Here is a 12,834-nt window from a genome sequence, read left to right on the forward strand (position 1 = left end):
CTTTATGTACTGTGAAAATATTGGAGGATCTGTTTTGAGAATAGAATTTTGGTGGTTCCTGTATTAAATGACATGAGTTTTTTCCATTTTTAAAGGTATTTAGGAAAATATTTTTAAAATGTTATTTTAACTAGCAAGTTGTACTGGGCTGTAGATGGTGAAAAAATGGCTATATTTCTTTCCATTTTAGAAATCTAGAGTGGTTTCATGTTCAAAATAGTTGCCTGAAAGACTCAGGACATCATTTAGGACCCTTAGAGACAGTTAAAAATTTACCATTGACCCCATGCAAAAACTACTACGATTTTGAAAGAAAAAACTATTAAAACCCCTTGTTGAGTGGAATAAGGTATCTTGAGTGTTTGGAATCAAACTGGTACAAACTGATACAGACATCAAGTCAGCCTCCCACCTTCTAAACTAGCAAATGCAAAATGTGTACCTTTTGTTTTTCTTTCCTCAAAGTGGATCTTACTTCTCTTCTTGCCCTTTTGCCTACGTCCCCTCTCTCTGAGGGGGAACCTCGTGTGTGTGTGTCCGTGTGCATGTGCGTGCATGTGTCTTTAGTGAGTAGGTACCTGGCAGAGAGGAAGGGGAAGGAAGTAGATCCTGCTGGGAAAAGATGCAAGTACAAAAACGAGTCTCCGTCATCACAGTGAAGGGCAGGGCTTTAGGCTGGGGAGCCTTCCTCCACAAAGGGTGACATATCCTTGCAGTTTGTACCAAGAACATCGCTGCCATTTTAGTAAAATGCTTTGCTTTTTGGATACGGACCAGGCGTTAGATGCAGTCGAGGACTTAACGTGGGGTGATGGGGGGATCTGCAGAGTCCCGTCACCCCCTGTTCTTGCCAGGTGAGCAGGGGTGCTGGCAATGCAGCCAGCCTCACTCGGCAGGCCCTGCTGAGCTGTGTTCAAGTCCTTGTTGGATGATGATAGCATAGAGAGAACTATAGTTTTGCTACTAGTTTTCAAGACTTATTTTATCCTAATGATGATATGCATGAATTCATTTTTTTCTCTGTTCATTTTGGGTGCGTTCTTGCCTTCCTGATTTATTGTTTTTCAAAGCTTCTGTTCTTTCCTAGGTGGCTCGAAATCTGTTATCTACACTTAGGATATTTTCTCGTCCACTTCCCTCTCTGTTTGACCTACCTTGTGCTTTTTCTTTTTTAAATACACTACTCTTGGTTTAGTTGTCAAGCTCCAAGAAATGCATAACCCAATTTGAGGAACGTTCATTGGATCAGTTTCTCCCTACCAGAACACAACAGATTGCTGCTGAATTTTGAATGTCACTGACAGACAGATGATAATGACTTGAGATTGATGATGAAATGTCTGAAACACAGATGGGCCTGTAAACCATTTTTCTTTTTCTTAGGATTTCCTTCTGACATAGAAATTAATGTAATTAACTCTGTTTTAGACCAGTAGCCTTCATAAACGGTATCTCTGTAGCCCTCTTGTTGAACAGCATGTGTCCATCGTTGGGAAAGACGGTTACTGCTGGACAGAGGCTCTATGCAGGCACCGGGGGTAACAGGCTACCTCGAAATCTTTACCGAAAGCAGGTTACTGGAAACGTAAACCTCCCACAGGGCGCTCAGCCTTAGTCTCACAGGGAGCACCTGAAAATCCCACATGCAGCACTTAATTTATCAGAAGATTTTAAATTCAGATTATTTTTTGTGTGTGTGACAGAAAGAGAGAGGGATAGATAGAGACAGACAGGAAGGGAGAGAGATGAGAAGCATCAAGTCTTTGTTGCAGCGTCTTAGTTGTTCATTGTTTGCTTTCTCATGTGCCTTGACCAGGTGGCTACAACAGAGCAAGTGACCTCTTGCTCAAGCCAACAACTTTGGGCTTCAAGCCAGCAACCTTTGGGCTCAAGCCAGCAACCATGGGGTCAGGTCTATGATTCCACACTCAATCCAGTAACCCTTTGCACAAGCCAAATGAGCCTGTGCTCAAGCCAGCGACCTTGGGGTTTCAAACCTGAATCCTCCGGGTTCCAGTCCAATGCTCTATCCACTGTGCCACCACCTGGTCAGGCTACAAATTATTTTTTTAAGTACGACAGAGTCAGGAGGAGGTGAGGGTGCAGGTGATGGATGGAGACACTGATTCTTAGGTAAAAGGCTCTTTCTGCTCTATCTCTAGCATCAGGCACTGGCCAGGACGACAGTGGTGGACACTCAGACACTCCAGACCACTACGCGACACTAGGAAGGTTTGATGGCTATCGGTCTGCCGGGCAGCGCTCCGAAACCAGGGACTCCAGCTGTCAGACCGAGGAAGTGAAGGTCGTGCCCCCATCGATGAGAAGAATCAGGGCACAGAAGGGGCAAGGCATTGCTGCCCAGATGGGCCACTTCTCGGGCTCCTCCGGGAACGTGTCTGTGCTGAGCGACTCGGCGGGCGTCGTGTTCCCTTCTCGCCTCCACAGCGACGCCACTTTCCACAGTCTGCCACGCTCCGCAGCGAGGGCCAGCATCCCGTCCCTCGGGCCCCGGCTGGGCGCCCTGGGCCCTGCAGAAGACCTGGCCGGCACGTTCCCCTACCAGAGGCCTCACCCACAAGTAGATGAAAACTTAGGACAGTCAGGAGGCACCTCAAGGACTGGAACACTTTTAAGACCCCAGTCCCAGGAGCTGAGGCACTTTGAGAGTGACCATAGAACAAGCCCAGCGTGTGTGGTGTCCCCTCATGGAACCTACTCCACCAGCCTCATCCCCAACGCCACCCTGTCCTCCTCCTCGGAGGTTATTGTCATTCACCCCGCGCAGAGTTCAGGGCAGCTGGAGGGCAGGGTTACCAGCCCGTCTTCACACGCCAGGGTCAGAGCCAGAGGCCGCCTCCTCTCCAGGCCGTCGGGTCAAGGTGACCACCGGTCCCCCCCTGGGAGCTGGAATGAGGGCCCCTCCGCCATGGCTTCACAGGCTTTCGACCCCCACCCCCCAAGTGCGGCCACACTGCTGTCCCTCTGTGAGTCGGCCGTCTCTCTCGGCACCCCGGCCAGTCTGGAGAATGGGTCCCAAGCCATGGCCTACAGCTGCAGAAGGAGCCTGAGCCTCCCAGCCCACCCCCAGGACATGGACAGCAAGAGCGAGTCTGGCTACTCGGGCGGCCGGGGCTGTGGCAGCGGGGAGCCCTGGGACTGCGGTGCCTCGGGCAGCGGGCGGGCGTCCCCACTGAAGCCCTACCTGGTGACTCCTGGCTGCTCCACCCCTCTAAGTAACATGAGCAGCTGCAGTCTGGACCAGACGTCCAACAGAGACGATGCCAGGTCCCTGTGTGCAGAGGACCAAGATGGCTACCACTCATCTATGCACACCGGTGCCGGACTCGGGTCTGGGAATCCGAGCAGCAGCAGCAATGGCTTTGGGAACCCCAGGCACAGCGTGGTCAATGTTTTCGATGGAAGAACTCAGAAGAACCCAGGGGACCAGTCCCATTTCCAGGACAGATCCCTTTCTCGACACATTTCTCTGAAGAAAGCAAAGAAGCCTCCCCTGCCGCCCTCTCGGACGGACTCCCTGCGCAGGATCCCCAAGAAGAACGGGCAGGTGCTGAACGAGAGCCTGATCGCCTCCCTGCAGCACTCGCTGCAGCTGAGCCTCCCGGGCCAGGGCGAGCTCTCGCCCTCCCAGAGCCCCTGCAGCGACCTGGAGGAGCCCTGGCTGCCGCGCTCCCGCAGCCAGAGCACCGTGAGCGCGGGCAGCAGCCTGACCTCCGCCACCACCCCCAACATCTACTCCCTGTGTGGGGTCACCCCGTCCCAGAGTGACACGAGCAGTGTCAAGTCCGAGTACACGGACCCGTGGGGCTACTACATTGACTACACGGGCCTGCAGGAGGACGCAGGGAACCCCGGTGCGGGCTGTTCCGCCAGCAATGGGGCGCCCACCGGAAATGGGCCGGTCCGCCATGTCCACGAGGGGTCCAGAGCCGCCGTGCCCCAAGGGCCGGGCGGCGCAGTCAAACCAAAGATCACGTCGCCGGAGAAGCCCCACAGAGTCACTTCTCCATCCAGTGGGTATTCCAGCCAGTCGAATACACCCACAGCACTCACCCCCGTGCCTGTGTTTTTAAAATCAATGTCACCAGCCAATGGGAAGCCCAAGCCCAAGGTACCAGAAAGGAAGTCCTCTCTGGTATCCTCGGTGTCCATCTCCTCGTCGTCCACGTCCCTGTCTTCGAATACGTCTACGGAAGGGAGCGGAACTGTGAAGAAGCTGGATGCGGGCCCCGCCCCTCTCCTCGCTCCTGCCCCTCTCCCGTCTCCTCCGTCTCCGTGTCCTGCTGACAAGTCTCCTCTCCTTCCCCCGCCCCCGCCTCTAGCAGATTCCCCCGAGGGCTCTCCGCTGCCTCAGTCTCCCCTTTTCCCCCCTCCACCACCGGAAGTTCTTACTCCCTTCTGTCCTGCCGACGCATGCTGCCCTCCCCCCACTGCACATAGCCCCCTTCTGGGTTCATCGGCCCCCGTGCTGTGCCCGCCGCCGTCTCTACCCTCCTTGGTTCCCCCTCCTGCCCCACCCCTAGATCCCAAATTGATGAAAGATACCAGGCCTTCTTTCAAAAAGTCCAGCCAGCCAGACTCCTCCCAGGAGTCCGCCTTTAGACAGCCCGTGAGCAAGGAGGAGGGCGGCAGGCCCCCCATGCCCCTGATCACCACAGAAGCATTGCAGATGGTGCAGTTGAGGCCGGTGAAGAAGAACTCAGGAACCGAGGGAGCGCTGTTATATGAACAAGCATCTCAGGAAAAACGAACTCCGGTTGCACCCCAGTATCATTTAAAGCCATCTGCTCTCCTGAAATCCCGAAATAGCATAAATGAAATGGAGAGTGAAAGCCAGCCTGCCTCCGTGACAAGCTCGCTTCTGACTCCTGCCAAGAGCATGAGTCAGGGTCACCAGGACGGTGCAGCCGAGCGTGGCCATCCGAGCCGCAGCCCCGGCAGGGATGGGGAGGCAGAGGCTGGGCCCGGCGCCGGGACCGCCCCCCTTCAGAGAGCCCCTGGACCTCCTCCCAGCAAGAAGCCACCCCCCATTTCCAAGAAGCCCAAACTGTTCCTGGTGGTGCCACCCCCACAGAGAGATTTCACAGCGGAGCCAGCAGAGAACGTGAGTGAGGCAGCGCCCAGCCCCACGAGGGGAGAGGCCAAAGAGAGTTGTGCAGCCAGGACTGGTTCCGATGAGACCGACTCGGGCAGCTCGGTTCTTGAGGGAGGAGCTGCAGGATCCACGTCCCCGGGCAGAGTGGAAGCCCATGTCCCCATGGTGCAGCCCGATGCCTCGCCAGCCCCCAAGCAGGAGGAGCCAGGCGTGGAGGACAGCACGGACCGCGGGGCCCGCGTGGAGGAGAGCTGTCTGTCTCTGCAGGACCCAGGGCGTAAGTCTGGTTTTCTCTCTTGTTCCCCTCCAGCCATATGCAGCCGAGACAAACAGGGCCGGTGCGTGTTCGCCTTAAAGCCAGCAGTCTGTGGGTTTCCAGTGCTGCCTCGCACTTAGGTTACCAACTTAGCATTTTATGAAAATTAAAAAAAAAAAATTTAGGTCCAAGAGTAGAACCTACAGAAGGGCAGAAGGTGGGGGGTGGTCTGCAGCAGGCTGGTATTAAATAGCAATGAGTAATCTCCTTTCTGGAGAGCCGCAAAGAAATGTGACAACACAATTTAAGAGATTCATTAGGAGTTCTGGGCTTGAACAGAAAAGAATGAGCTTTGGCTATCACGCTGCCCCATCTTTGTAAAATATCAAACTACAGACCCCACTGCCTGTCCCTGTGGTTCTCACGTTGTCAGGAATGACAGGAGATTGTACTTGGGAGCTTTGGCTAAAGACTGAAATTCAAGTCACTTGTGAATCTTGTGTTTGCTTGCTTGCTTCTCCATAGCTGGGGTGCCGGAGACCGACACGGCCGGCTCTTCCCCAGGGGCCTTTGACTTCCCCAAGGAGGAAGGGAGTGATGAGGCGATGACCCCCAGTCGACCCCGGACCACAGAAGACCTCTTTGCAGCTATTCACAGGTACCCACAGCGCCTCATGTTCGTCTACTTTATGGGTCCCCCTTTCCAAATGGCTCCTCAATGTATCATATTTTTCTTTTTTAAGGTTTCTTCTATCACCCAAATAGGTTTCACTAACTTGATTATTGATCTGTTTTAGTGTGTTTCTGTATTTTTATTTCCTCTGATTCCCAGTTTCTGATTCACTCTGTTCCACTGACTTTTATGATGACGTGAGGATCAGAGAGGCTCGGTGTGATGCCTTCTGGTCGGCACTGTTGTTGCTGGCAGGAAATGCAATGTGTCAGTCAGATGACAGGGTATTGAAGAGTTGGATTAGTGTAGCCATGGTCCAGTCCAGGATGAGGAATGCTGTGCTCTGTGGACTGAAGCAGCACAGACTAGCTCTACAGGACAGGGCCTTCCCCTAGGGTGCTTTGTTAGTATTATTGTTACTATTTTCGTTTTTATTTTACAGAAAACCAGGATTTTAATAGGGCAATTTCTTTGGTTACTCTAATGTTCCAATAAAAGAGCACATCTCTCTTAAGCGGGAGCAGCAGGACTGAGGTCTGCCTGTTCCTGCGGGCTGCTGGTGCCATCTACTGCCCGCTGCGATTACTGGGTGTAAAAAAAATACAGCAAATTTTTCAAAGTAACTGCCTGAACTGTTACACTTCTTACGCGTGGTCACCTTAAGTGACTAGGACTTAACAATAAAGTTTTATTTATCACCTCATTTTTCTGGTTGTAAATAGCCAGGTACCCTCACAACATTGTAAAAATTGATAAGGTTGTAGATGTGCAGGTACTTTGTATGTAAAACCTTCGCTTTATTCTAGATTCCTTTACCGAAGTATTTTCAGTTCCCCCTCTCAAATGCCTTTATGCTTCCAAAGCCTGTGCATTCCCCTAAATCAAGGTCTCTTTTTTCCTTGTTAAACCCCCCCAAAAAAATCCTGTAAAATCATTTTGTTGTGTGAATAAACTTGTGTCATGACTGTTTTCTCAATTCCTGGAATAACAAAAACTCTTGCAATGATGAAAAGTAGAATGCTGTCCTTACCCGGAATTCCTCTCGCAACATACACTATCTAACTTGGGAGGGAAAGAACAAGCTGCAAATTCAGGTGTTTGTGAAGACCTGTATTGTTGTTTTTGGTTTTGTTTTTGGTTTTTTTTACCGCTTGGCTCTAGTATTAGTAAAATATCCCAGAAGACCCCAACTGACTACCCCTTTAACATTGTCCGATTGTTGTCTTTAACCTCATTAGGAATAAACAAGTAGCTAGTTATCAAACGATTTCTCGAAACAGAGAAATGAAAAGTGCTGCATCCTTTGAAACCAACTTTTGTGGCATTTCTAGGGGTTTACCCAGCCGTTTCTAACTCTAACCATGCTAGACACATAATAAGCACTCAATAAATATTTTTTAAATTAAATGAAACCAATCGGTATTTAACTGTTTGGAAATTCTTCCAAGACTCAACATCTCTCAGTACGGAGGGCACTGGGTTGCTGAATATTCAGGCTTATGTATTTATAACAGAGTCTACAGAGATATGTTGCCTGGTTGCTCTGTGTACTAAATACTTGGTCTCAGGGAGAAACCCAACTGTTGTGGGCCCAAATTACTACATGCTATTCTTAAAAATATGCCAAAGATCTCTTCTGTATTTTATTTTGGCAAACTTTTTAAGGCACTGAAAAATTCGAGGTTTCTCCTACTAGAGAATTCTAGCTAGAGCATAATCATATCTACAGCAGATGTAGAAATTGGCCAGTATGGATTATTCTGTGCACGTGAGGTAACAGTAAAGGCCCAGTAGGACGGGACTGCAAAGAGCGAGCAAGGACACAGGCTAGTTTTCAGTTCAGCACACGTACTAAAAATCCACCGGAAGTTTGTGGGGTTTTAGGGCTTTATTTTATGTCTCCTTCCGTACCTAGGCTAATAATTTAAAATAAAGAATATCTAAATTGAAACAAGAGCGTTCGTTCAAGTTTTAAAATGCAAATTAATTCGCTTCCGATTTAAAGCCAGATGGAAAATGTAGAACACCAGTGGAGGTGTGAAGTTTTTATATTTATTGAAGGTAATTAGTTTTCAAGTCAGAGTTAACTGTTTAAGCACTTTTTATAGCCGTCTTTTAAAAAAATATACACATTCACATACTACATATATGTTGTGTGTACATGTGTGCATACACACTTGTAGAGAATTCAAATGTTTAGATTTGATTCTCATTTCAGGGGACAGCTACTCTTGAAAAACAATACCTTTATAAATCTCTATTACTTCTCTTAATTCTAAATCTGTAATTAAATACAATCGCTTCGATCAAGTATAGCTGTGCCTTACTGTGTGGCTCTCAGCTCACCCTTTTCATTGAAAGAAAACAAAAAAATTCTACACAAACCAGTACCTGCAAAAATGAGCAGAGCTGCTTTGAGGGGAGCAACTTGTATAAATTGAGAGGCCACGTGCAATAAATGGAAAAATACTCCATCGAGTCCTAGTTTTCGTATTCAGCTCTGACTTCACTCTTTAGAACTAGGTTACTTTCTCTGCTCAGACCAAACTATCTAAAGTCTTTCCCAGTTCTAAAATTCTGAGATGGTATTATTTCTCTGGTTGCCTTCAGTCACTCATTTAACTTATCTAGAACAGCGTTGTATGAAGATCATATAGTCTATTCAAGGTGGTTACCTCTTTTCATGGACCAGCACGAAATTCATGGTGGACCCGGACCAGAGGTTGAAAACCATTGCTCTAGAGCATTACTTTTATTGACAACTTGAGCTGTAACATTGAACCAAAATATCATAGGCCAGGTTTTGCCCCAAAAGGGCTGGTGCCACATCAGGTCTGGCCACCCTTCAGCTTCTGAATTGGGCCCTTACAAGTTCCTGGCTTCCACTTGGGTGGCTTCTTCTTGCCCAGAAACACGGAGAGGATCCCGGGAGCATCAGGCCTAGGACAGCCATCGTGACCCACCCTCCTCTGTGCCTTGCTGTGCAGGCCACATGAAAATAGCACTGAAGCGTGACCGAGAGGCAGGAAGGGGAAATGATATTTTCCTAAGTGACACTCAAAGGTTTATTAAGCACCTACTCTGTGCCTGACACATTATGGCTGTTATTGCATTCACCTTGTTTGATAAATTATTGTATATGCTATCTACTGTTATTCCCCTTTTTCATATAGGAAACAGGATCAGAAACTTTAAGTTGCCCACCCAGGGCAACAGAGCAAGGGCGCTTTAGCGGGTCCACGTGACTCCATGGGCTCTTTACCACATTGAATCTCTACAAACCTGTGAGGTTGATATCACCGTCCCCCAAACTTAGGTGTAGCATAGATGAGTAACTGGTCCGAGGTCACACAGCTAGAAGTTGGTAGTGCTCAGGTTCGACTCTGAATCTGTGTGTACAGATAGCAGCCTCTCAACCTTTCCCTGCTGCATATTCTCGACTTTTACAGCAGAAAAAGGGAGATACCCATGTCTTGATCATATGCTCCAGGTTTCCTTAAAGCAAGTCCACTGTACTTTGCTGAGGGATTGCTTTGCACACTGAGTTATGAAAAAGACCAACAAGGGGCCACTTGGCTCATCTGCTTTATTCTCAGCAGAGAACACACTGAACAGGGAGGTTCCTCGAGAGCAAGGACAAGAAATACCCCCAGGAAACATTTTCCTTTCCCTGAAGGCCCCTCCTCTTTCGCACTCTAACCATAGCCCTCACATTTTCTTGATCAGCCAGAGGTTCTCTGAGATCCCTCAGGAAACAGGACCTGGTAAGGAAGGTTCACTTTCATTTTCTGGACATTGGACTTCTAGGAGTTGACCTACCGCCCAGTGAGAGCCCAGGAAGACTGGTTTTATGTCAGTCTTGTGGAATTGTTCTAGAACCTGGGCGGGGGCCTGTCTCAGTAGAGGGGATATTCTGCCTGTTGGCTTATCTGTTAGGCGTGTTCAGTGGCATTACCAAACAGGAAAAGGAAAAGTAGGAAGAAAGAATGGTTAGCACTGTGAAATACAGTATAGAATTAAATAAAAAATGGCAGCTATTAAAAACTTTAGAAATGGTCCTTTCCATAGTAAATGAAGAGGATGTCTGAGATTTATTTCAGAATAGCCCAGTGAGGGTGGAATTTCAAGAAGAGTGGCCATAAATTGATAATTACAGCTGGGTCATGGGCACACATGAGAATACAATGAACTATTCTTCTTGCGTGGGTGTTTGGAGGTTTGCATAGTAAAAATAGTAGATGGTGACCCGAATGTGCAGTAAGATAAGTGGGGTGGTTGTGGCTGACATCTAGTGGCCCATTGGAAATTAACCTTCATCTCAATGTTATTAAACCTCAGGTCCAAGAGGAAAGTCCTTGGCCGTAAAGATTCAGATGATGATCACACCCGAAACCATTCTCCCTCCCCACCAGTGACACCTACAGGCGCTGCCCCCAGCCTGGCTTCCCCAAAGCAGGTGGGATCGATTCAGAGAAGTGTCCGGAAGAGCAGCACCAGCAGTGACAACTTCAAAGCTCTGCTGCTGAAAAAAGGGAGCCGGTCGGACACCAGTGCTCGCATGTCCGCTGCCGAGATGCTCAAGAACACAGACCCCAGATTCCAGAGGTCAAAATCGGAGCCTTCGCCAGACGCTCCTGACAGCCCATCCAGCTGTTCCCCAAGCAAGAACAGAAGGGCGCAGGAGGAGTGGGCCAAGAACGAAGGCCTGATGCCTCGGAGTCTGTCCTTTTCCGGCCCCCGGTACGGCCGGAGTCGAACGCCTCCCTCCGCCGCCAGCAGCAGGTACAGCATGCGGAACCGGATCCAGAGCAGCCCCATGACCGTCATCTCGGAAGGCGAAGGGGAAGCCATGGAGCCGGCGGACAACAGGGCTCGCCGTGCCCCGGACACCGCGAGGGCGTGTTCACTGGACGGCCTGGCGGGGGACGAAATGGATGAGGGCGGCCCGCTCTGTGGCGCGGAGCCCTCCGCCTTGCTGCGGGCACAGACCTCGGGCCCCGCAGATGGGGCAGCCCGCGTCGAGGGCAGGGGCCCGTTGGAACAGTGTGGAGGCCCCCTGAGGGAAGAGAGTTAGGGCAAGAGCAGGCCCCTGCCAGGGGTGTGGGGCAGGTGCAGAGCGCACTGCCCTCGGGAGCCCAGGGTGCCCGCCCGGACCCCGCCCCGCCCCGCGCCTGTGCAGCGCACCTGGGCCCTCGCGTGACTGCAGTGGACCAGGCTTATTTGGGACTTTAGGACTCACTTGGCGCTTGCCCTGTGGCTTAACAGCAAGAAGCAGAAGCTTAACTTCTGAAAGTGCTTCCTGGGGAAGGCTTTTTGGGGTTTTTTTTTGCAGGATTCTGGGGGGATGTGAACAGGTAAGTGTGTGTGTATGTGTGTGTGTGTGTGTGTATGCATTTTGGACACTTTTTATGTTAAAAAATACACACACACACACACACACAGTATGTACAGATTTATGAGGGGGAAAGAAGACAGTTAAGTTAGGTAGAGTAACGGCGCTTCCGGACGGGGCGGTGATGACATTGAAAGAGCGGCTGTGGCAACGAGCGCGGCCCAGAAGCGGGAGGACAGGGACTTCTAAGTAGGATGGCAGATTGGCTGGTTCTGAGTGCGCGGGACACGCAGGGAAACGCACCGGTGTGCTTTCGCGGTTAACCCAAAAGCTTGGAAAAGGGCTAAGTGACTAATTGGTTCAGGTACTTTTTTTCTGGGGAAAAAAGGCTTTGCTTCTTTTTTGTAAAAATGACAAACACGGAAGCGGCCACGCTGTACCCGCTGCTGTGCAGCCACAGACATGGCAACTTTCGGCCTGACTCTGAGAAACGTGGGTCATTTTTTAAGGCATTTCCTCCTTGCGTAGCCAGGGCCTTCGGGAACTGAAATGAGGGTGTGCACATAGAGAGAGAAGAGAGGTGGGGACGGCCAGACGAGTGACTGAGACACTGCAGGGATTCCTTTCCTGCCTACTGAATAAAATTATTTTTCAGATTTAAATTTGAAACTTGCACTACAGGACTGTGGGTGGAGCTTTTCCTTTTACAACTGTTTTTACCCGAGTTGAAACTTCCATTTGGCAATTTCTTATCACTTGAAATGTCAACATTTGCTAACTTTTGGATATCCTTTTGGTTATACCAAAGAAAAAGTTACATCTATTTTTCCTTGAACTGCCTGCAGTATCGTGTCCTCATTGAGAAAGGCTTATCAAAATCTATTCTATATTATCTTACTTTGACGAAAATGCTGGATAGCTCTTGTTAGTCTAATAAACTGATAAAAATTGGCAGGGCTTGGCTATTAATTAGCCCTGAGAAATGAGTTTTTAGATTTAAAAAAAAAATTTTTTTGTATCATTTGGTTTGTGCGTTTTTATATTTTTTATAAATAATTTTGTTAGGTAATTGCCTTCTAATCTTCAGTTAGAATGTTAACACTTAGACATGGGAAAAAGTGTGTAAAGTATTTATTTTTATGTCATATTCTGTGACCCTTCCCCCCCACTCCCTCCCAACTGCTGTGTACTTGATTTGTTGGTGAAATAAAGTCAGAGTCTTGTCTTCTTCATTAGAAGGAGCTACGACGGCAGTACTGAGATTCTTGGATTACATTCAGACAGCTGCCTGTTGTCACCTTCGCCGGTATGAAAATATCATCTAAAAGTTGGACTGCACAGGCCAAATCATCATAAGATTTATCCAGTTACACTCCAGATGCCCTTTTTAGAGAAAAACAAACAAAACACTTATTTTCATGTAACCTGAAATACAAAGGTCTTTTTACCTTTAGAAG

At 49.1% G+C, this 12,834-nt stretch overlaps 1 protein-coding gene across 7 annotated transcripts in view; it reads left to right on the forward strand.

Annotated features, from left to right (window-relative positions):
* NHSL1 (NHS like 1) overlaps positions 1-12,630 on the forward strand; it is a 232,670-nt gene extending 220,040 nt beyond the window's left edge. For all 7 annotated transcript variants that reach the window (XM_066373127.1, XM_066373125.1, XM_066373126.1 and 4 more), the window contains 3 exons: positions 2,163-5,393; positions 5,898-6,030; positions 10,384-12,630. In XM_066373127.1, coding sequence (XP_066229224.1) covers positions 2,163-5,393; positions 5,898-6,030; positions 10,384-11,119 — 4,100 coding nt within the window. In that variant the 3' untranslated portion in view covers positions 11,120-12,630. The remainder of the gene's footprint in view (positions 1-2,162; positions 5,394-5,897; positions 6,031-10,383) is intronic.
* Positions 12,631-12,834: the final 204 nt, after the last annotated feature.

This window comes from Saccopteryx leptura, chromosome 3, assembly GCF_036850995.1.
Source record: "Saccopteryx leptura isolate mSacLep1 chromosome 3, mSacLep1_pri_phased_curated, whole genome shotgun sequence".
Taxonomy (NCBI): Eukaryota; Metazoa; Chordata; class Mammalia; order Chiroptera; family Emballonuridae; genus Saccopteryx; species Saccopteryx leptura.